General features: G+C 43.9%; 1 protein-coding gene and 1 gene segment (V, D, J or C); both read right to left on the bottom strand.

The window, feature by feature from the left end:
- The window catches only part of LOC122222610 (M1-specific T cell receptor alpha chain-like), a 482,951-nt gene that overhangs the window by 85,122 nt on the left and 372,621 nt on the right, over positions 1-25,208 (bottom strand). The window lies entirely within an intron of this gene.
- LOC122222303 lies at positions 1,427-10,666 on the bottom strand. The segment is given in 5 exon segments: positions 1,427-1,845; positions 3,235-3,372; positions 3,731-3,802; positions 4,629-4,907; positions 8,360-10,666. Coding segments are annotated over 4 exon segments (552 nt in total).

Genomic DNA, 25,208 nt, shown 5'->3' with positions numbered 1-25,208 from the left:
AAGTAGATCAGAGGGTGGCTCATTTATATGCTAACTATTGGACAATCCCGAAGTCCAGTCTAGCTGAAATCAAATCACCACCTTGTCCTTGTTTTGGGGATGCTGTATGTTCTAGAAGGAACTTTGGGCTGGTGCTCTTGATAACATGGTTCTGCTCACAGCCACATCCTGCCTCACTGAATGACTTTGAAGAAGGTACATTACCTTTTTGGAAGGGGTATTTTTTCCATCTGAAAAATGAGGATGTGATCTTTTTGTTCTTTGCCACTTATAGAAACATGCTAATGTTACCTAAGGTAACAGATGTGAATGTTTTGGAAATAGGCATTCTTTACACACACAAGGTGCAGTTGTGTGGAATCTTCTAATGGTTCTTCCCTGGATGGACCTCCTTATCCATGTAGATTGTCCTAAACCCATTGAGTCAGAGGGCTACTGCCTCCTTTCTTTGCTTTGGGCTGTGAAGACAACATGGGAGTCTGCAGATGGCAATATCAGGGGGAGTTGGTGAGGGTTGCTCTTTCACTTGTGACCCCATAAGCCCCTGCTTGACACCCTAGGTAGCACCCTAGGTGCCCAGGAAACCACAATAGTGGGTTGCAAGGGCTCTGCTACCTGAGTGGGTGCACCTGGGAAAATGCTGTGGCCTTGCTGACGTGGGGGTAGCAGAGCTCATCGGCCACAGAGGGGTCATTGCTGCTGTTTTGCTGTAGCAGCAGCAGCAACAGCCGGAAACCCAGGGCAGGGTCCCCGAGGCAGGAGCCTGCAGGCTTGGGGCTCAGGAAGCTGCGGTGTGACCTACAAGTTCAGTTTGGCTTTTGTCTGCCTAACAGTGAGTTCACAGCACCCACTCTCCCCCTCCCGCGGTGGTCTGTTATGAGTAAAGCCAGAGGCAAGGCACACTCGATGCACTTTAATAAATGCAACAGAGACAACACTGAGAATGGCAGAATACCATCAACAACAAGGGGCAAGCAAGAGTCAGCATCCACTGAAATCAAATTCCCTGTGCATATATTGGCAGGCAAAACCCAGTAAAGATACTCTTTTTACAGCCCAAATCCAGGAGTCTCATTCCTCTCCCTCCCTCCAAAAGTGCTTGCACAGTAAGTCGCTTGAAAGCAGACCCACCTCTCATTCATCTTTACACCCTCAGCTCGGTGCCTGGAACTTAGAAGGAGTCAATTCATGTTTGTGAAGTCAATTGATAAAAGTAATTTTCTCTGTATTTTACCCTGATCTTTGCTAATAGCTTGGAGAGTATTTAGATGAGGCTTTAGAAACCCCATTGGCTGCATGAGAAGTCAAATTTAATTTTGTTTGTAAAGTACTAAGGAAAGCAGAAAGTGCTTTTGTGGATGAGAATGCCAGCTTGAGGCAAACCTAGTGCTGGGCTGAAAAGAGCCATTCCTCTTAGGTGAAGGGCATCTTCTCTCCAACCCCCAGGGTCTGTTTTCCTCTGGGAGTATGGAGCTGGGAATCTGTTGGCTCCCACTTTCTACTTTTGAAGGCAAAGAAAGTTAAGGGAACAAAACACCATTTTCAAAGTGTATCTGTTGTAGAAATAATAATAAAAAAAATGAGTCCTATATTCCTTTATAAAGCAACAGATAGAGCAGTTAGGACCATAACGCCCTACTCCCTAGGACTTGTGTCTTTCCACAAAGCTGGAAAATGAGCTGGGTTTGTTGCTTTGATGGTTTGGGTAGCAGCCACTTAAGCAAGACTGGGATCGGTCACCTTGAATCACCGAGAAGCCAGAAGTCTAAGAGACAGCTCCTCTGTAGGCTTTTGTGAAGACATAATGTGGGAGTTTCATAAGGCAGCCTTCTGAAGCCAGTCAGCCTGCAAGTGAAGGACAAGGATCAGAGTGTCATAGATCACAGATAGTCCGTGCTGGGAGGAATTGTAGTACTTACATAGTCTGGGGATGGCCAGTACTTGCTGTGCCTGCATCATTACAGACATCACTAATCTATCATGGTATGGTTCTTTCTGCACCTGACCATAATTCAGCTACTCAGTATTAGCTTATCAATATTGGCATAAGCCATGCAACTCATTTGCTCTCCTTAGTCTTTCTTAACTCCTTTGTTTAATGGGTGAAAAACCTCAGGCCTGAAGCGGTGGACAACTAGGCTAGGGTAGCAGAGCGTTAGTGACAAGGACAGGGTGAAAACCCACGTCTTCTGTCTCCTAGTGTAGTGCTCTTTTTATATAGCCACACTGCTCTTGTCCTTGGGACTCCTGGAAACCAGTCACCCATTTGGAAATGATTGGACATGTCCTCAGGCTGGGTTGGATCAGTCCCACACTTAAAATCTAAAGTTGTCCCTAGATCAGGAGTTGGGACTGGGGAGAATTGGGGGTACTGGAAAAAGGGCAAACCTAGGCCCCGGTTTAAACTTCATGTCTAAGATTACATGAAGAAGGAATGCAAGTAGCAGGCAGATAATTAATGTCTCAACTGCAACTTTGTATGCATCTTGAATAGCTAGCAGTGTGCTGGTTACTACTAATGGGCATGTAGGTTCATCCCAAAGATGGGCTGGTCTATACACTGGGAGTCCTGTGATAAAGAGATGGGAGCTGGCATCTCCTTTGTCTAGGCAAGGCAGTTTCCGGAAATTCTTTGGGTGAAGCTTTACTGATGGCCTTGCAAATAACCATGACCCCTTGGCCAGATAAACAAAATAGCAAATAAAGAAAACTATTTCTCATTACATAGCTCCAAGGTTTTAGCTCCTGGGTTGGAGGTGGGGATTATCGGCCAGTATTACATCATACTACATAACACATTTTGAGTCTGGCTTGAAATAGGAGGACAACAGGAGATGGGGTGTTATGCTGAGTATCTGAGGTGGCCCACCTTTATTAAATCATACTATGTCTCAGGGCACCTGGGTGGCTCAGTCGGTTAAGCATCTGACTCTTGACCTCGGCACAGGACACGATCTCATGGTTTGTGGGTTCAAGCCCTGCATCAGGCTCTCCACTGATATCTCAGAGCCTGCTTGGGATTCTGTCTCTCCTTCTCCCTGCCCCTCCCCCACCCATGCACATGTGTTCACGCGCGCGCTCTCTCTCTCAAGATAAATTAAAAAAAAAAATCCTATTGTGTCTCTGTGTTCTTCCCTTTCCAAGCCTTCTTGGCCCCTTACATTCCTAAACTCCTTTTCTCCATGTGCAGCATAGTTTGGCTTGAGGTAGGCATAAGAAGAAGCTAATTCTTACCTTAAAAGAAAAATAACTTGGCAGTCAAGAGAAAATTGATGGCAAGACTCTTGGCAAACACCATCCGGAGCCCCAGCACTGTGAGGGACAGCATGTTTACATTCCCGGCTGTGAACTGTGAACTGTGATGAACTGTGGCTGAAAAAGAGTAAAGATAGCGGCTTTAGCAAGAAACTAAATTCCCTTCCAGAAATTAGGCCCACAACACACAGACACCAGCCTACCCCGAATCACCATCATTCTGCCTGGGCTGCAAGCCTAGCTTGGTGGCAGATGGCCCTGAGAGACCCAAGGCTGCTGCTACTCCCAGCCAGGCAAGCTTTGGAAACCCATGCTTGTAGCCAGGCAAGCTTCGCCGAGAGGCTCAGAGGGAACCAGCTGGGCTCAGGTATGGTTTTTGTTTTCTTTTGAAATCTGCTGACTTTTGGCCCTGTCTGACAATTACAGAGTTTGCTTTAACACTCAGTTCTGAAGTTGACCCTTGATTTCAACTAACCTTTGGGCTCACTGATGCTCTTTGGAGTTAGCTTTATGTTTTCAGTTTCCGTTGGTTTTGGTTTTACAGTACCTGGAACAAACAGCAGTGGTCAGGGATTTACTGGCAACCAAGAGGCTCAAAGGGTTTGAGGTTTGAAAAGTGGAGGAGACTTTAAGTAAGTAAACTGAGGATCAGGGGTATGAGTTGCTTAAGGTCAAACAGCTATTCACACAGCCAACATTCTTCCCATTCTGGAATTTTTTCATTATACTATGAGGCCCACATTCAGGTATGTTTCTAATTTGTAGGATGAACGAGGGTTCTCAATCCCGTGATAGGTTGGGCTGCCCTTTGTTTTGGCATTCACACTGGATTAGACTGTGCACAAATTTTTTTTAAAGATTTTTTTTAAAGTTTTTAAAATTTATTTAGATAGAGTGCAAGAGAGCAGGGGAGAGGCAGAGAGAGAGAGAGAGAGAGAGAGAGAGAATTCCACACAGGATCAGCCCTGTAAAGGCAGAGCCCCTCATGGGGTTCGATCCCACAAAATGTGAAATCATGACCCGAGCTGAAGTCAAGAGTCAGACGCTTAACCCACTGAGCCACCCAGGTGCCCCATAGTCTGTGCATGAATTTTTAACCCAGAGTCTAGTAGTAGGACAGTCATTAGTATCAAGGAGACAGTGACTGGTGAAGAGGAGATAGGAGATGAAATAAGATGGACTTTATCTTAGATTCCAGCTCAGGGATGCAGAGTTAAGTTCAAAGTCAATGACGGGCCATAGTTGGGCTCAGTCTTATTTCTAGCATGAAGCCACGTTGAGAATGATCTGTCAAGAGTTTACATCTTCAGCTTCCCTTTCCCTCAATTTTTCTTCCCTACAATTCCAGCCCCTTGAAACTAGATGAGACCTACCTGAAGAATTTGTCCTTGGTTCAAAGTTAGTGGAGCTCACAGCTTTACTGTTGTGTTCAACCAAACAGGTCACCGAATTTGGATCTTCATACCGACCAAGCTTGACAGCACTGTACTTCCCACTGGGGGAGACGACAATAGCAGGGTCAAATTCTTCTATTTTCTTGGTTGATTCGAGTTTTATGTCTATATCCTTAGGATAGAAATCCTTCACCAGACAAGCAACCGTCGTCCCATTTCGCATGATGAAAACGGATGGTGTGGCAGGAGGCTGGCTTTCTGCAAATATAATCAATTTATCTTGAAAGATGATTATCCACAAGTGTGGGAGTTAAACGGTGGGGTTTACTTCAATGCCTTTGGGGCCAAATACTGCAATACAGACTTTCCTGCATCCTTTAGTGACCTGGGCTTGTTAACACCCAATGAAAGAGGTGGCTAAGGGAAGCGGAAATGAAAGGCAGTCAGTCAGACTTCTAGTTAGGAGCTGCTAAGAGACATGGCTGGAAGTGGAGATGGAAAATAACAACTACAAACAAGTTTCTGGATCATCTGAGATTCAATTATCTATATTTTGTTAATCAGTCCTCTGGATGATTGCAGTCAGGTTGAATATCTGTCTGCATCGTTGGTTTATTTTAAACGCATAAGCCCTTAGAATGAGAACAGGGTTGGTGCTCAGTTAAAGAATCAGGGTCTGAGAAGGACTACATGACTGGTTCAAATACCCTGAGGATGGCAGTATTGGAGTCACTTTAGGGTGTCTTTCTCATTTTTTGGACTGGAAGGGATAACCACTGAAGTTAAGTGGTACATCTCTCTGCCTTTAGGTAAATACTTATTTTGTTGTAAGGGACTATCCTATAGTTTCTGAGTCTTTTATCAGAGATAACAGCTATTATTCCCAGGAAGTCCTTATAGATATTAATTTTTTAAACATTTATTCATTTTTGAGAGAGAGACAGAGTGTGAGTGGGGGGGAGGGGCAGAGAGAGAGAGGGAGACACAGAATCCGAAGCAGGATCCAGGCTCTGAGCTGTCAGCACAGAGCCCGATGTGGGACTCAAACTCATGAACCATGAGATTCCGACCTGGGCCAAAGTCAAATGCTCAACCAACTGAGCCACCCAGGTGCCCCTAGATGTAAAACCAGTTTAAACCCAGTTCTTATTTTATTCTAAGTGAAGCTATGGAGTGTTGGTGCTAATCATTGGATCTCCTCCTGGCCTCCTCTGCATTCATGCCTCACCTTGATCTACCATCTATCTGCTACTCTGTATATGCATCTTTTTCTTTCTTTGAAACTGAAAGTTTTAAAGCTTTGAGGGAGGCAGTATTGATTCTTTCCCATCATGCCTTATTAAGGTTTGCGAATTATGATAAATTTTGTCCATGAAGACTTGGATCCTTAGGCTATCTTCAAATAACTGTTAAAAAAGGAGGGTGCTGTGAAGATGCCTGAAATCAGGAGAGACAACCAATCTGTGGATGGTGACCTAGATATATTTCCAAACAGAAGCTTAACTGTCAATTTTCTGTAGTAATTACTTGTGTGAATGTAGCTCTTCTATTTGAAACTAGGTGATATCAAGTTAAAAATGTTGAATTCCAGCGTACTTTTATTTACTATGATCTATAATCAAGATATAAGGTAATGCTAAATGAAAAGTCTTGGTAATGGGTGAGTAAATGCAATCATTTTTCTAATACTCTGTCCTAATTTGGATTTGGGCGTTAGCTGTTGAAGCTCATGGTAGTGGAGCTATAAACAAATAAATTGGTTATATCTGCTTGAGAGGGTGCGTTTGCTAGTCTAGAAGTTCTTTCTGATCATCATTATGTAAATGGACAATGGCCAATCAGGGCTTTCCTAGGGAATCAGCTGTTCAGAGACCACCGCCCCCCCCCCCCCTTAACTAGCCTCCAAATATTTTTTTGAAAAAATTTGTTACCACTTTTTTCTCTGCCTGGAAGCTCAGCTGGAAGACTGGATTCTGTTTCAGTCACTAAGGGCAGGAAACTCATTCCTAAGAATCTGGTTCCATATATTTTGGCTTCAGTTCTAGACAAGATGGGGATTGGGGATTTTTTCAGGGGGCTCTCCTGGAACCTAATTTCAACCCATGTGAGGAAACCTTCATCGTTTTGCTTTCCGGCATAGCTGAAGCCACTGATAACAGACACTGATAACTCGGCAGCAACGGCTTGAAAAACCACATGTTCATTCACCTGTCTTCAGAATTGCAACATTTCTCATTCACTATACTGACTTTGGTGACATGTACTCTGGTTGATTTTCAAGGGAGTTATGAGATACAGAGAAAGGAAACCAGTAATTAAAAAACAAAGCAAACAAAACAACAAAACAAAACAATCCTATTTCCTTGGTTACTACAGAGTATGACCCAATCCTAGACTGATTTACTTGGATAATTAAAGCTTGCTTGGGATTTTAAAATCTAAATTCAAAGGCAGTTGTCAATGATCACTTGGGGCTAGAGAGATTTGGTTTGAATAATTTGAACAATGGAACATAGCTGACAAGACAAATGTCTGAAGAAGGTCATACACTTATGATATTGAGCTCTTAATCTGTTACTATTTCAGATAAAGCATAATGCATTCATTTGGTAAAACATTTTTCTCAGACCCTTTTCTCAGTGAATACCTATCTACTGAAAACAATTGTTTGAAAATGAAGTGTTTTATCTAATCCATTCTTTGGTATCATGATAACCAAATAAAAGTTTATCTGGCTGAATTGAACCTTTTTTAAAAAAAACAGAATGCATTTTATATGGTTGCCATATGTAAACTAGTCGATTTTGTTTTCAGTTTAAACCAAAATCCGAGTTAGATAAAATTTGCCCTACTGTAGTCCAAAATTTAAAGATCTAATTGTTCATTTTTTTGAGAATTGCTGGTCTTTCTTCTTGGCCCACAAGTGTAATTACATTTCACTATGGGCTTCAAAGTGCTATTTGTTTGGACAATTGTTATTTTATTTCAGACTTTCTCTTTCTATGAGTAACAGTCCAATGCTAAGGTTATGTGCTGGTAAACAATACCAGAAGAAGTATATACCTTTCCTGAACAGCCTTTCTTAACTTGTATACATAGAAATCATCTATGTTTTAGATTCCCACTGAGTCCTATCAGTTCCCTAAGGATTGTACCATCTGTAACAAATGTCACTCACAAATTCAAGGCTCTCTGACATCGTGGGATTTAACTTTAACATTGAAATACACATTTGCTCTACCTGATTACTCTGACCTGGTTAACTGTCTCTGTCTTAAATCTTCCAAGCTACAGGGCATTTGCTTATGGTTGCAATGAGGCATGTGCACTAGTCAGGTTAGCCAAAGAGATGGGTAAGAATGGAAACAACCTTCTGGAGATTTGGGGCCAGAGTGTCCCTGCACATCCCCTCCCCCACCATGTGCCCCAGCAATTAGTATGATTTTTCTAGTTTTCCTGGCATTTTCTGGGCTGCCCTGAAGATTTCAGAAATAAGTGGGGGATGCAGTTTGAATGTATGTTTTTTTAAAAAACAAAACTAGTTACAGAGCTGCTTCAGGGACTCAGCCCAGTGTCTTTATCTGGCCACCCCCCACATCTGGGCTACTCCATCTCCTAGTTATACTTTCCCAAGTAATGCAAACTGGATGGCAGCCCCAGTGCCAGGACTCAATTTATCCCTAGAAATATAGTGGAAAAAATCAACTCACGTGGTTCCACGAGGAGTTTGGTGCCGGCTCCAAAAAACATCTGTCGGGTATCCCAGGAGCACATCGCAGCACTGCCTCACAAGTAACCAGCCTGGGGCTGGCCCTGGGGCCTGGCCTAGAACATCTGTGCCCTGCCTCCCCAGCCTGGGTCCCAGCCTAGAGACCCCACAGCTCAGAGAACTACAAAGCTGCCCTCGATGAGATCAAGGGGCTGAGTGCACAGAGGCTCAGTTCCCTTTGAAGCTAATAATAGTGTATCTGCTGGATAAGGATGTGTGCATGAAATCCCAGCCAGGAAGCACGGAGACAGGGGACAGAGCTGACATAGAGGAAGAGAAGAAGGCGACAGGTGACTGGTAGCTGCCTTCAAGATGGACAATTTAACTCCCAGTTTATTGGAGGCCTTTCCAAGAAGAACACGATCGCTTGGGAATAGGGATGGGGCACGGAATAGTGACATTTCTTAGAGTGAATGTTTGGCTGAAGAGGGTTTAGACACAGGTCTGGTTCTTACATTCTGGTTCCCTTCTCTTGGGTCACAGATACTGCTTTTTGATTAGAAACCTAATTTCTTCCCCATCACTCAGACTGAGCTTCACAATAATAAGGAATCTGTCTCCTAATTCCCCGAGCCCAAGGAAAGGCTTTCTAAGGATCTGAGGCTTGAACAAGAAGTTGGTAGTGGATGGAGAGCCCAGGGTGCTGTGTGTCCATGGATGTGGGTCAGAGAAGCCGCTGCTTGCTTTGGACCGCTTGTTTTTGTTTTATAATTCCTCCCGTATCTGGATCCAGATACAAGCTTCAGGAGGATATAATAATCATGTGAAATAGAATTTGAAGGCCTTATGGATTACTCGGTCTCATCACCAGAAATCTAGAGTCTAGGGCTAGAGCCAAAGGAAACGATGGTTGTATAGGGCCATTATTTGCTGTCAAAACTTTAAGGATTGAGGGCTTGACTTGAAATTCTCACTTTCCCTAACTGAGCTTCACATAATCATTTTACACTCCATCACTGCAGGAAGAGAAAACTGAAGAAGTAAATAGAGTATCACCAGAGAGCACAGGTCAGAGTCCTGGCAGAGGGGCTAAGCATCAGTTTCATCTCTTTCCTTTTTCCCTAAGATTCCCAAAGGCACAGCCTCAGAGATTTGATTGTAACACTGCAGATAATTCTGAATTTCAAGTGGAAATGATTTAAAGGGAAAATGAAATACAATACTTTTCGCTCAGATGCAATTTGCCCAACATCGATCAGACTGCAATCAGCTACAACATGATTGTTTCCCTCCTTCTTTCTAGTCTCTCTCTTTTCAAAGATAAGATAACACGCCAAATCCCACTATTGGCCTGGAAGCAACAGGCAACCAAGAACCCCTGTAAGTTTATGTTTCCTTCTGAGAGGCAGACACCATGTTGACAGTACCAGCTGCTTTCAGGATGTCAACCTTGCCACATTCACGTACATTTCCCCACTTCTTTATTTCCTCTGAAACAAAATTTAACCACGTAAGGGGGCAATGCCTGCCCCATTGGACTTGGCATTTTGGAAAGCTTCTGAAAGACTACTGTTCTCTGGACCAGTCCCAGTGACTGACTGTTGGCAGCTACCCAAACTACCTGAATATCACCCATGGATTTCTGAGCACTGGCATGCCTTACCAGGGGACAGTATCTCTAGGAGAGCACCATGACTTCCCTGTTGTCCTGAAGTTGGTGTCTGTGATTCTACATTGGATGTAGGCTCCTGAACCCTGTGCAGAGTCTTCAGATCTAGGGCTAAACAAAGGGATGCAATTTCTGCTCTTGGAAGACCCCGACAAGGATGGGGCCTGGGGGATCATTTAGTCTGAGCCAGGCACACAGATTTAATGCAAGTTCTCAGCAAAAAGTCACAAAGGCAAGATTGGCTTTTGTCATCTGAGGGAGAGAAGACTGTCTTGATCTAACTCTCTCTGCAATAATATTTTTCTTCTTTTTAACCCTTCCTCTTCCTACATTTTGGCTATGAGTCTTTTTCCTCATAAACAGTGGAGCGACTCTCACCTAGAGCTTGCCTTTTCCCTGACTAAGGAGGGGACCAAAAGCCTGACTAAGGGATTTCTTCAGGCCTTTGTAGAAGGCTTATTGCTACAAATCTTTAGAACAGAGTTTCCATGCATACACAGACTATTTTCTTAAGAGAAACCTAATGAATTCATCCTCAAATTTTACCTTGACTCTTTGCAACAACAAAACAATGCATTTCCAATTTAGAACCTCCTGACCTCCCCCAAAGCTCCAATCCATTCAGGACTCTGCTACAACAAGCCCAAGGGACTATACGCGCTGAAGTAAATTAAAATGCATGACTTACTTGGTTCCACGACGAGTCGAGTCCCTGCTCCAAAGATAAGTGGTGCATCATGACACCACCTCAGGCACCATTACAAAAACCCCACCGCCTATTTGCCCTCCGTTTAGTCCGTCTGTTTGGAAGGGGGGTGGGTGGAGCAGAACGAGAATAGCTGGAGGCATAAAACTCTGCAACGGTTTCTGAGATCTAAGCACTGTATCTTGGCAGCTTGTTTATATGTGTTGTCCTCTGAGTGTTGGCATTTAAGGAAGTCCCTAGGTTTTCTACTATTATTTCCTCAACCTGCCATCACTTACCTGCCGATCTTGCTTCAGGATCAAATTTCACAGGGAGAAAGGAATCATTTTGGGTTGGCTGAGAATTGACAAATGGCTATTGTTAGCAGAAACATAACTATAAGTCTCTAGTCAATCATAAAGGACTATGACTCAGTTAGAGGTGGAAGAATGTGATGGTTGGTGCAAGAGCCATCGATGCAAAAGAAGTGGAGCCTACCCGAAGGGTCATAATAATCATACATGACCACCATTTGTATAAGAACTTGGCTATTTACAAATGTCTTGCGTTTATACTACCTTAGCAAACATTATAGTAACAAACTCCATGAGGTGATATCATTATTAGATCCTTCTTACAGATGAAGTCACTGAAGCTAATAATGGTTAAGATAGTGAGTGTCAGGACTGGGCCTTACTCCCAGGTTCTTCAGTCTCCAGTTTCCATGCATTGAACCAGAGTAACGAGTGATAGGACTGGAAGGGGCCACAGCAGTCACTTGTCAAAACCTCTGTGGTGACACAAATGTTAACTAATGGATGCATAGGAACAGTTTTGATCTTTTCTAGTACCCTTTTTAACAATCAAATCACAGAATTCCTACTGGGTCATAAGACACTCAACACCATTGGACTTCCTTGCTTTTCCTACTAAATCATCCCTAAGAATTGGTCTAGAGGATAATTAGAATCCTAGTGTGCTAAAGCTGGAAGACCCCTTCGAAATCACTTTGCTTAGCTAGAGGGAAACTAAAGTTCGGTGAAGGAAAGTCACAGAGCTTGTCAGTCAAAGAGAAGGATTGAAACTTGGTCTGAATTCTTGGTCTGACTTGCTCATCATCACACCTCTCATTTACTAGGTGTATTTGGCGCAGTTCTGGTTATGACCTGGTTATGATCTGTAAATGGTGAGTGCACAGGTGGCAAGCTGGTTCTCTAAAGTTAGTCAGGTAGAGGGAAGACAACGAATACTCTCCAGGAAGGATAGTGGATCAAGAGGACCACTGCAGCACGTACCTCATTCTGGAATTTGTCAGAAACTCAGTCCCCGTTCCTCAAACCATCCTTTGCTAAATTACATGCTGGCTAGATTTTTTTCAAGGGTTTCCAAAGCTGGTGACTTGGGAAAATACTTAAAGATAATTGCTAAACATAGTGGTCACAAGAAGGAGAAAGAAGTCACTTACGTGGTTCTACCTCCAGATAGGTTCCTTTGCCAAAGAACATTGGATACTGCACAGCTGATAGACCTAATCTAAAAAGAGCTTTGCTTTCTCTGTATGGTGACCCTGGCACCAGTTGCCAAGTCATGTGATATCTACTGGACCGTATTTTCTGTCTCATCTAGAGTAACTTCTTTGCGCCTCTGTCTTGGCGGCTATCCTTCAGGACAAAGCAGGAGGTGATTCCTGAGTGAAATAGAAATCTGAGCCTTTGCCATGTTACAATCTGAATTTGTGCTCTGAATGAGAGAGAATGAGTTTGTGCTCTGAATGAGAGAGATTGGAAAGGAGTTTCTTAGTTTGATCAGGAGAGAAGAAAGGTGGTACGTTGGTCATAGGCTGGCGGTTCTCAACCTCTGGGCTACACTTAGGTGGGGCAAAGATCTAGTGAGTCATGTACCCCACTCATTCCTCACTTTAGGGGACTTCCATTTCGTATCCGGTAAGAGCTTTGCATCATTGTCAAGCATTGTGCAACACACTTCTTAGTATAAAATAGAATTAGAATCTTTAGTACATTAAAAAAATTTTTTTAAATGTTTATTTATTTTTGAGAGAGAGAGAGAGACAGAGACAGAGGGTGAGTGAGGAAGGTGCAGAGATAGAGGGAGACAGAGAATCCCAAGCAGGCTCCAGGCTCCAAGCTGTCAGCACAGAGCCCGATGACGGGCTCGAACTCACAGAACTGTGAGATCATGACCTGAGCCGAAGTCGGACGCTTAACCGACTGAGCCGCCCAGGCACCCCTAGTACATTTTAAGAACATGTTCATAAATATAAAACTTTAGCAAGCTTTAATGATACACTCACACTTAAAAATGACTGTGAAATTAGCCTCTGTCATATGTAAAAATGAGAGTCTATAAGATTGTCTGTGTCACTTATACAACCAGGGCGAAAATACATTTTCAGATCTGCTTACAGCCCGTAACGCGTTGCAGATCACTCTTCGAGAATCACTCAAATGGAAAGTGAGTCTCAGTGGTGGTGAGACAGAAAGATGTCAGAAACCCTGAAATCTGGTTCGACTCTGTTCCTCACTAAGTGTGTAATCTTAGCCAATTTCATGGAGCTACATTTGTCTCCTTTATAAAGTGAGGGTGATATCTTCTGTATTGGGGGTTCTAAAGATGAAATGAAAGGGTGTGTATAAGGCACTCTGTAAACTAGAAAGCCTTGGCTGAATGACTGGACTGTTCATTAGGGCTACACTCAGAGAAAACACATTTGACTTGAAGTAAGGGGTGTAATTTCCCTGAGCACAGAGCTTCCCAGGGTCAGAATGGTAGGAAAAGGTCACTAAGAGGGAACAGAGTCCTATTTCTTTGTTGCAGATGAGAATGCCCACTTCTTAGGGCTGTGGGTGAGGCCTGAAATCCAAATTTCTGTCTCCCTTGGTCTCTTCTCACGGCCAGGTATGACCTCCACTCCGTTCTCCAGCCTCCCCTTCTCTGGTCTCCAAACCGAAGCCCTGACTCCTCCCAAGGCCTATTACCAACCTGACCTCATTTTCAAATTCTCTCCCCGTCACTCACTTTCTTCCAGCCACACAGGCTTCCTTACTATCCTTCACATGCTCCAGGCAGCACTGCGTTCCCCCTGAGTGCTCTTCCTCTGGATGGATATCTGCGGGTGGCTCACTCTGTCCCACCCTCAGGTCTCTGGTCAAATGTCACCTTTCCAGTGCGGCCTTCCGTGACTCTGTTAGAAACTGCACACTGCTTCCTCCACTAGTCTTCTGCTTTCCCTTTCCTGCTTTATTTTCCCTCACAGGGCTTATTGCCGCCTAAAGTACTATATATTTTATTTATTTAGCTAGTTTACCATCTGTCTTTTGCCATTAGAGCGAAGGCACCAATAAGGCATGGGTTTTTGTCTGCTTTGTTCATGCCGATTCCCTTAGCAGCTAGAGGAGGGCCCAGCCCATGGGGACAGGGACTTGTCACAGGTTGCAGAGCGGGGACCTGGGCTTGGCTCTGCGGGTTCCCAGTTTGCTTTTATTTCTAATTCCCTTTGCCTGACACCACAACTGACTGTCCATTCATTCATTCATTCATTCAACAGTTATTTAGGCCTTCAGTGTATTTGTGGAAACAGTGAGGAACAAGTCAGCACCCTTGCCCTCAGGGAGCAAGGAAGACACATAGTGAGTTATACGAAGTTTCAGGTGGAGGTGAGAGTATAGAAATCGAGTGGGGTAAGGGGACCGCAGAATGACAGAGGATGGTTGGGAAGGCGTCACTAGAAGTGACATTGAGTAAAGACCTGGAGGAGGAGAGGGAGAGAGCTATGTGAATCCCTGGGAGAATGTGGTTGTGGGCACAAGGAACTGCAGGCCATGGGCTCTGTTCTGAAACTGATGGTTGCCAGAGGGAGTGGGTGGGGGAGGAGCAGCGTCGGGGGAAGGGGAGCAGGAGACACAGGCTTCCAGTTACAGAATGAATGAAGAGGCCATGAGAGTAAAAGGCACAGCATAGGGAATATAGTCAACGGTATTGTAGTAGTGATGTACAGGGGCAGATGGTAGCTACCCTTGTGGCGAGCACAGCATAATGAATATACTTGGGGAATCACTATGTTGTACGCCTGAAACTAATGTAACATTATGTGTCAACTATACTTCGATCAATAAAAAGAAGGAAGAAAAAGAAGGCTCTGTTCTGGGAGATGCTTATCGGGAATGAGAGGGGAATGCCAGAGACAGGAACAGGAAAGTTATCTCTTGGAATTTTAGAAACATACTGATGAGCCCAGGATTTTCTGGACTCTTTTTCTTGGGGTCAAGATAATCTGTTCATTGCCTGGATCTTTCTGAGTGTAGAGACCTTCGAGTCCAGGGGTGTAGTGTGAAGAATGGGCCTTGCCTGGAGAATACCTCCTTGGGGAGCTGGTTTGGGTATGGGCGCAGGAGCACGTCCTTGGTGAAGGCGGGATGGTGGTGGGGGATGGTGGTTGGAAGGGAAACAGCCTAACTGTGGCTTCAGACCCTTCAGGCAGCTTAGAAAGGAGCCCAGTAGAGGTGGAGGGGGAGGCTGGGCCAGGCAGGAAAAGCCTCTCATGTGCCTCTATCAAACTGCAGTCCCAACAGAAAAGAAAAGTTCTCAAGTGCACAGATGGTGGAATCAGACAGATGATACAAATTTTGACTCTGTGATCTTGGAGAACCCACCTCCCATCTGCAAACAGGTGAGGAATAGTACCTACCTCCACATGACCATTGTGAGAAGTGCATAAAATGGCATTCATTAATAAAGTGCCTCGTCCAGTGGCCTGATACATAATAGACACTCAGAAAGTGGTAGTTAATATAGTGATGGCACATAATAATACATATTATTCTAAGTGTATCTCATGACCCACTTTCCTGAAGATGCTCCTGATGACTATGGCTCTTTTCTAAGCTCCTATCATTGTCATGGTCAGTAGCACATGCTTACATTGTGGTTCTTTATTCCATGCTGTTTTGTCCTGTTTTCTGGTTCTGCTTAATGAAGTTAAGCGGCATGCCCAGGTTTTCTCTATCCAGAGGGCTGAAAGGTTGATGGATTTGGGTCTGTGGGTTTGATGGATTTGGGTCTGTGGGTTTGTGTAGACCTTTTGTTACTTTTGTGCCACCCAGGAGCCCTGCAGATAAGAACACAAAAGGAGCTTCCAAGGAAAAGGAAGCTTCAAAAGGAAGTAGGCTTCTGAGAAGATAAAGTCTCTGGGTTTGCAGTGAGGCCTCCTCAATCCAATATTACTTGGCTAAAAAAGAAGGCATCATTCAAAGATATTCTGGATCCTTCTCTCTCTGGATGCCCCTTATCTTTTCATTTCAAAGGATGAAGGAATGTACCAGCGCAGTATTTCCCAGACTTCAATTAATCACATTTCTGTTTTGTCACATCCGTCATATAATTTGCTTAATAATTTTTTAAAATTTACTCTTTAAAAAATTTTTTAATGTTTATATTCTTGAGAGAGAAAGAGACAGAGTGTGAATGGGGGAGGGGCAGAGAGAGAGGGGGAGACACAGATTCTGCAGTAGGCTCCAGGCTCTGAGCTGTCAGCACAGAGCCTGACGTGAGGCTTGAACTCACGAACCGTGAGATCATGACCTGAGTCAAAGTTGGATGCTTAACTGACTAAGCCACCCAGGCACCTCTTAAATTTACTTACCTTTTAACTTAAAATATAATTAAAAGGAACCTTTAAGTCATAGAGGTTTGACAACCTAGTTGTACTATTCTGATATCCATTAAAAGATAGCACAATGAAAATGAAAAAGTCTGTGTACCATATAAAACCTCAGGCTGTGCATTCCACACTTAGGAAAACACTGGATCATAACTCAGCAAACAGAAGGACTTAATTTATTAGGAAGAGCATGGTGAACAAAGGGTGGTTAGGGAAATCAGTCACTCACTCCACTGGGAATGTGGATAAACTATTATCTTAGTGAGAAATTTTAAAGCCAGTGAGGTCTAAAGGCAAGGACTTGAACTAGTTGAATTTTCAAAATGTTGCTATGATTTTTCTCTCTCTTTTTTTAAAATCTGAATTTCTCTGCCCTGGCAGTGCTAGCACAGCTTGGGATCTCTCTCTCTTTCTGGATGCAAAGCTATACCCTGTTTCTCCCCATAGTAGGTGAGGCCTGGGAATGGCCAGCCTGCGTTCCTTCTTCCTTCCTCAGCCCCGAATTCTACGGTTCCCTCACATCATACATGTAGGCATTCTCTGAGAGGAGACCACCCCATCAAATTCTCCCACCCCACCTCTCTGGAGCTTTCTTTTACTTTGGAAAACACAAGCTGAATGTCAAAGCATTAGGCTAGAGTGTGCTGTTAATTTTCTAGTAGCTAGCTCAGCAAATTTGGGACCACTGACCCCACTGTTAGACTTCCCTAGGACCTTTGAAATGGGGTTTTGTATTTTCTTTCTTTCTTTCTTTCTTTCTTTCTTTCTTTCTTTCTTTTTTACATTAGGTGGCTAAATATTAATATCCACTATTTAACTGGAAGCTTCTGACAAATGGAGACTTTTTAAAAATTTTTTTTAGCAAGACATGGTTGAATTCAAATGTCATTTAAATGACACAAAAAGATGCCTTCTGTGTTGAGTACAATCTTTTGACAACTTCACCGTCGATTCTTTTATAGCAGTTAATTAATGAGTGGCACCATACCCTCTTTGTGAGGAAGATGAACACCATGAGTTGTTAGGGAATTTCTCCTGCCTGTGTCCTACAGTCTTTAAAGCATTTCTTAGTTGGAGGCATTACACATTCACTTTGCTTGGGATTTGGTCTCGCTGGGAATCAGAATGTTCCCGCTTCCTCACTAGTAACCTAGCTTCCATTTGTAGCTCAAACAATTAGAAGCCGATGTCTGGAACTGGGTTTTTGTTTGTTTTTTTCTGAAGAGAAATGTAGCAACCCCAGTGACCACCCTCTGGCTTCACCCTCCAGGGCCAGTGAGCTGTCTCGAGAGCATGTGTTTGGCCTAAGGAAGGTCAGAAGTATTCATATTTACATTTAAAGAACTTTGATAGAATCACTTAGGCTCAGATCAACCTTTTTCCTGATGGGTTCTCTCCTTGGGGAGTTAAGCCAACGACTCTGTGGTCTCTACAGCCTGACCTGAATCCTGCAGATTGGGCAGAATTTTCTCAGTTTCTCTGGACTTGTGTGGGTTCTTTCGCAGCTCCAGAGCCTGTTTTTGTTTTTTACAGACAAACCTCCTCCCAGCTCCCATCGAGGGGACTAACCATAGTTCACATCTTCCCTAAAGTCCTCCTTGACATGGTTTTGGCGCTATTACTACCTGTTTCACATTTCCTGATATTTCTGCCCCCTTCAATGGAGGAGCCCCTAAACTCGAAGAGCAGATAAATGCGTTACTTACTTGGTTCGACAGTCAGGCGAGTTCCTTTTCCAAAGACGAGTTTGTGTCAGAGCAGTTGAGGGCATTCCAAAAACCTCAACGGTTGTCCGCGGGAGCTCCTCTTCTTATTAGCTTTAGGACTGGAGGGTCTTCAGGGCTCAGCTCTTAGAAAAATGGCCCTCATTGCTTAGCCAACTGGTTTGTGATGATTTGATCAATCGCAGGTGGGGTGGGCTTGCTTTTGGGAGGCTGCCTGAGGCGTAGGTAGGGGCACTTGTTCCTATGGGGAACATTTCTAGTCTAGTACACCTCGTGATGTCCTCTGAACGATTGCTTTCTCTTGTTTTAGATTGTTCTTACTCCCAGACCCACACCTAACTCTCAGTCTTGGAAAACTGGCAATGTCAAGAAGATGGGTCTCGGGTTTGTGACTATTCTAGAGTCAAGGGCCTTTACATTCACCAGGGCTGCTTTAAGGACAGATAGCGTGTGGCATAACAAGAGGTGACAGGGCAGCATGGAGCCCTGATGAGGGCCCGGTGATTTACAGTTCGGTCAGCGTTAGAATGAACAACTGTGGCTGGCGTTCCCCTAAAAACCAATCAATCTCTCTTTGAATTTGTTTTCTCTAAACTGCAAAGCAAAACACTCAGGCAAATCTCTCTAGGGATTTGGATTCAGAAATTCCATCTGAGATGGCTCATATAACCCTTATGACAGAATCAACATGAACAAAGACAGGAATAGTTTTTAAAGAAACACCTTTTGCATTCCCCACATGTGGCTGTGGGGATATGTTGAAATGCCAGTTTCATTCAAGGGAGAACAGCAGTGAGTGAGAGGCCAGCCGTGGGTGTGGGCGGGGGTCACTTTTCCTGGTCCAGTCAATTTTGTGGCGTCCTTTCCGGGTTCCTGAGCCAAGAGGGGTGGCTTCCTTCTGTGTTTCACCCTCGGGGCATGGTAGCCAGGCTGAGGTTTTCCCGGGGAAATGCCACTTTTGCTGCCTGCAGTTTTTGTACAGGTCTCTGTGGGTTTTGTAGCACTGTGAGTATCCCGCCAATCACAGTGCTACAGAGCTTTACAAAAACCTGCCCTGGGTTTCTCTTTGTGGCCTCTGATAGTCTTCTCCCAGTCAAGCTCCAGCAAGATCAAAGGGTTTTGGCAGTTAGCTCAGGGCAGGCTTGCCTAGGTGCTGCTCTCTGAGGCTTTTCTGCCCTGCCGGCTGGATCTGCCCTGGAGTTTGCGACCATGATGGACATTCAGAAGTCATCATGTCCGTTCCCATCTGTGCCTTTGGCCAGTCCACTCTCAGATGGCTTCCACAGAGGAGTCTGTCAGATTTCTGGATGTCTCGAGTGGATTCTACGCATTGTGGGCTGGGCAGAAAATGTTTGCGGTCAGGGTGATATCCCCTGTGACCTCCTAAGCCTCTGAATCACCTCTGCCTGCCCCACTTTGCACCTCAATAGTGTTGGAGGTTTAGAAAGGGCTGTCATGTAAATTGAAAATGTTATCCTCTTCATGGACTCTCCTGGTTGCCAGCAGCCCATATGGTGCTTTGTGATGTTGAAAAGGCAGCCCTGTTGGGCAAATGCTGAGGCAGTCCCTTGGGTCCAAGCCTGGCGAACAGATGGCACCTTTGTGTGCTTTATAAAAGCCACCCCTTTCTCCAGCTGATGCCGCATTGCACCAGGCCTGGGCTCAGCTGGCCGAGCGCACTCTGGATTTTAGCCCCGCTTGTCCCCTCAGCCGAGTGCCCTTGTGCAAGGCATGACCAATGTGACAAGACACAGTGGCTTTGGCCAAAGTCAATGCATGCTTTTTATTCGTATTCTTGTTTGACCTCTGATTTTGGACAAGTTATTCCCTTTTCGAAAACTCCTCTGGGGCCCTCCACACACTGGTCCTGGTTTGCCTGTGATCTCTGTGTCTGTCACTGTGAAGATAAAGTGATATGCTAGGCTCATCGAAAGTGACATTATTGAATGGTAACCATTTGAAGAGAGTGTGGATTTTGCTGTTGTTGCTATCAATAGGAAGCAAGATTAAAAAAAGGTTTATCTTCACACTCTCTTTGGGAGATCTTATCCAAATCCATGGCTTGATTAAGTACCTCAGTTCTAGTTATAATCTTTGTGACAAGTCCTTCCCACCCTACATACAACTGTATGACTGTCGCATAAATATTGAGCAACCTCATCCCCATGTACAGGGTCTAACATTCTTTTGCTGGGAGAAAAAAACAACCAAATAAACAAACAAAAAAACAACAACCAAAAAAACAAAAACCGAAACCAAACAAACCAAAGAGTGAACAGGAAAAAAGGAAAAGAAGAAGCGTTATGGTCTCAGTAATCATGTAAAGGGTTGACTTTGGGGCAGAAAGGAAGGAAATGTGGGCCTCGTGGGGAGGGCCAGATGTGAACAAGGAATTATAACCTGGACTCTTGAGTAGAGCTGGTTTTAGGTGCTAGTGTTTGCAACGGCAGGAGGTAGTTACTGCGTTTGAAAATGAATTAAGGGACTGGTTAATCTGCGTGAGACTCACTGACTCCTTCCTAGAGCTTTCCCAAGCAGCCATTAGAAATCGGTTTGATTGGAGCTAGTTATAGGAAACAAATAGTTGAGGATGAAAAGCAGTGGAACTCTGGAGTAATCCCAAAACCTAAACCATACAAATGTGTGGATCTGGGACAGTGAATCTTACAATCCCATGGCTGTGGCAGAGAGTTCTGGGATGACGAATCTTGATGAGAATGCTGCTGTTGTGGCTTCCAATTCTTCACCCCTCCCTGCAACAGAAGTATGTGTCCAGGTACTTTGCCTCATGACTTTGCAAGGCCTTCTGTGAGCAGAGTATGTATCCCACTCATTGGCTTTGGGGCTTGGCCATGCTTTGATTAATAGAATATGGGTGGAAGTGACAGTGTGCTAGTCTAGGCTGAGGCTCCAAGAGACATCCCATCATGGATTTTCACAGCACTCTTGAATCTCTTTCTTCTGAGATGAGAGGAGTCTGCTCCAAGGAGTCACTGCTGCTTCAGCCAGGGTCCTAGAATGAAGACATGTAGAACAGAACTGAATCCAACCCACATATTGAAGCCAAGTCCAGCTGGACTGCAGGCCAGTGAGCCAAAGCAATATATGTTTGTTGTTGTAAGCAGCAGACAATTTGGGATTGTTACAGGTCACAATCACAGGAGAAATAGCTAATTAATACAGATGTTAAGCCTCGGGTGACCTCAAATATGAAATTACATGCTTGAAATTATTGGTAGCTCCCCATTATCTTCAGGAGAAAATGATACGTAACATAGGCTTTTGTTTACCTATCCAGACCTACATCTTGTACCTTTTCACTTGCTCCCATAAACTCAGATGCACTGAACTACGTGCTTCCTGAAAGCTCCATGTCCTTTCGGACCTCTTTGCCTTTGCCATGTGATTGCTTTTGCCTGAAATGCCTTCTTATTCTTTGATTCCCCAATTTGGATCTTAACCCACTTCCTTAGATCCTATTTATTTTCTGGTCTTAGCTTTGCTGTTGAATTACTTGCGGGGGCAGGGGGGCAAATGCTGGTGAAAGACTGAATTGGGTTAGATACCCACACTTTCCCTAAATTTTCATGAAAACCATTTCCCCCTCTTTTTCATTAGGTAGAGACCCTTGAGAGAAGGGATTTGTCTTGTTCATCCCTGTATATTCTGTGCCGGCACAGTGCCTGACCAGTGAGTGCTCAGAAAGTGTCTTCTGAATCCGTTTTAAGGATGAGATATCTCAGGCTCAGAGAGGATAAGTTAGGAAGCAATACAGCCATGGCCAGAATGCACATAGCCCTCTGCTCTCTCTCTCTGGCACCAGGCTGCCTTATGGAACACTACCTGCAGTTGTTTAGTGAAGCAGAGCAACATTACTCGTGAGCAAATTGATTTTTAACATTAGCCTGAGTTAAGCATCATCAGGAAGACAAATTTGTTGTGATTTGCTGCACACCATGAAATATATCCTACAGTCACATAGAAATGAGTTTCCCCTCATCTATATTCAAATCACATTCTTTACCACTAACATGAGTAATCAAGGATCAGTTGTGCCTCTGGAGAGGAATCCTAGAGTGTCATGGCTGGGGGAGACCTCGAGGATCATGTACTCACTCCCTGGAATGTTCAGATGAAAGAGTCTAGAAAGATCCAGTGAGGTTTTACAACTTTGCCAAAGCACCCAGTTTCAAAGAAGCATCCAAGAAATCAAGTATCCCAATTCCTAGTCCAGTGCTAGTTTTTATTTTTATTTATTTATTTAAAAAATTTTTTTAATGTTTATTTTTGAGACAGAGAGAGACAGAGCATGAATGGGGGAGGGGCAGAGAGAGAGGGAGACACAGAATCCAAAGCAGGCTCCAGGCTTTGAGCTGTCAGCACAGAGCCCGACATGGGGCTTGAACTCATGGACCATGAGATCATGACCTGAGCTGAAGTCAGACACTTAACTGACGGAGCCACCCAGACTCCCCTACTAGTTTTTAGTACACTAGGCAAATACCCAGTCTTCTTTGGCTTTTATTCTGGCATTTATCATTTGAAAGTGTTTCTGGGTATCGTCTCAGCTGACCTCCTTGTCTGAAGTGGCCATAGGCTGGCTTGGGTAACCTGTCCTTTTCTTTCTCTATGTGGTTTTACACTGTTGTATGAGATGCTGTTCTGTGGGAACGGCGTGGAACAGGCACAGGGCAGGTGTATCCTAAAGTTCAGCACTTCCTGGAGGGAGGCTGGGCCATGTTCTCAGTCAGTCAACTTCATTCTGAGGTGGGTACAGAGGGAAGGGAAACTGTGAAAACTGGGCTTGCCATGGTATTGTCCATTCCCAGCTAAGACCAGGCCCCAAGCTCAGAGACTCCAAGTACTTTGAGAAAATTCATGGGATACCAAAGCAAGAAATGAAGTAAGGGCTGATCAGGGACATCCTCCAGGCTTGAAATATTTGGAATTGTGGACTTTGAACTAGCTGTATTTATCACCACCGCCTACTTCCAGTATTGACATGTACTCTTTGAGGGTTTATAAACAAACTGCAGTGTATTCAAAGGAGGATACCAGGCTGTTGAAGATACTTCGTATCATGTACAGGGAGGAACATGGGGAGCAAAAAAACATGGGGGAGTGTAGACAGAAGGAAGGGACATAGATACTGGGGGTGTTTGATCATAGTCTTTGGTATCTGTCAGGGCAGAGCTGGCTTATTAATAGGCAGCTGGATTCTCATGTCTACTTATGCATTCCATCTACTGAAATCTGCTGGTTTGGTTTAAAGATATGAGAAAACTCTGGACTTGCACAGATCTGCAGTTTGAAAAAAGATGTTAATTGCAATGTGGAATCTGAAACCATATTAATGAACTTTTCATATTCTTTTATACTCAAATCCATTGGTCTAGCTTGCATTTTGGATGGAACCTTCGCTGGTGCATGGTTTTGTAACACTATCCATTGGTCATTTGGTAAATAATTGGTTCACTGATTTAGGCAACTTCCACATGTTGACACATTTCATTATACAGTGTCAAACTATCACAGTAGTTAATATCACCATCAACATCTTTAAATCAGAAAAGTATTTAAACACTGGAGGCGGGGGGGAGCATTCAGCTCATGGTGGCAGATACAAGTTTTCCCAAATTCTGCTTTTTGCCTGAAAGCTTAGATTTTTTTTTATCATTAGCCACAATTTTCAGTTTTTCTTGACGTGACAGGCTCAGTTCATTCATTTTCAAGGAGATGCCTGCCAAATGCCCAAGTCTGAATACCCATAGTTTATCTGTCAGTTATTCTTTCAAGCAAAAGTGACGTCTCATGGAAAAACTGGCTAGTTCAGCTTGCAATTCAGCCTATTGCACAAATGTTTTCCCTTGAGATAACTATCCTAATTTAGAATGCAGCATAAGTATTTTGTGTGTACTTCCCCTTTTGTCACACAGAACATTAAAAAAAAAACATATCCAAGAGTTGAGAGTTTATGAAATTAATACTTTTTACTGCTTTGTCATTGTTATAGACTGAATTGTGTCCTCCCCAAAATTCATATGTTGAAGTCTTCTCTCCCAGTACCCCCAGAATGTGGCTGTATTTAGAGTTAGGGTGTTTTTTTAAAAAATATTTATGTATTTTTGAGAGAGAGAGAGAGAGAGAGAGAGCACACAAGTGAGGGAGGGGCAGAGAGAAAGAGAGAGTGAGAGAGACAAAGAATCCAAAACAGGCTCCCAACTCTGAGCTGTCAGCACAGAATCCCATGCAGGACCTGAACCCATGAACTGCGAGATGATGACCTCAGCTAAAGTCAGATGCTTAACTGACTGGGCCACCCAGGTGTCCCTAGAGTTAGAGTTTTTAAAGATATGGTTAAAATGAGGCCATCTGGATTGGAATAGCATGGATCCTAATTTAGTCTGACTGGTATCCTTATAAGAAGAGGAAATTTGGACACAAAGAAAGGAGCCCAGGGGTATGCATGCACAGAGGAAAGGCCATGTGAGGACGCAGAGAGAAGGTGGCCATCTATAAGCTAAGGAAAGAGGCCTCAGGAGGAACCAACTCTGCAGGCACCTTGATCTTGGACCATCAGCCTCAGAACTAAGAAAATAGATTCCTGTTGTTTAAACCGTATTGCATGTGGTATTTTATTATGGCAGCCCTGGCAAACTAATACAGTTAATAGTACTTTAAAATGAAATCGGCTTTTTTCCACCTGAAAATAACATGGCAGTAAAGAATACAATGACTCGTAACACAGCATTGATGCCACTGCTTTGATTCATGCTACAGGGCTGGAAAGTTGACCATCAGTGTAGAAATCAACAGAATGAAAAAGGCAAGTCGTGTTTTGGTATTATTGTGAAAATAGTTCTTACCTCACGGAGTCCCTGAAAATGTCTTGGGGACCCTACAGGTCCATGGGCTCTACTTTGGGAACTACTGTTCTACATTTGTTCTTCTGCTGCCGAAGCTGCAATGGCAGCTGGCTTTCTCTACTGCTCCAGCATGCTCGACTTGCTTGCTAGTGATTAGCAGATCATTTGCATCATATGCTTTGACTGATCGATGAATAAGTGGTCAGAAGCCACGGTGCACAGCAGCATC

Source organism: Panthera leo, chromosome B3 (genome assembly GCF_018350215.1).
Source record: "Panthera leo isolate Ple1 chromosome B3, P.leo_Ple1_pat1.1, whole genome shotgun sequence".
Classification (NCBI taxonomy): Eukaryota; Metazoa; Chordata; class Mammalia; order Carnivora; family Felidae; genus Panthera; species Panthera leo.
This window is presented reverse-complemented; position numbering and strand designations above follow the sequence as displayed.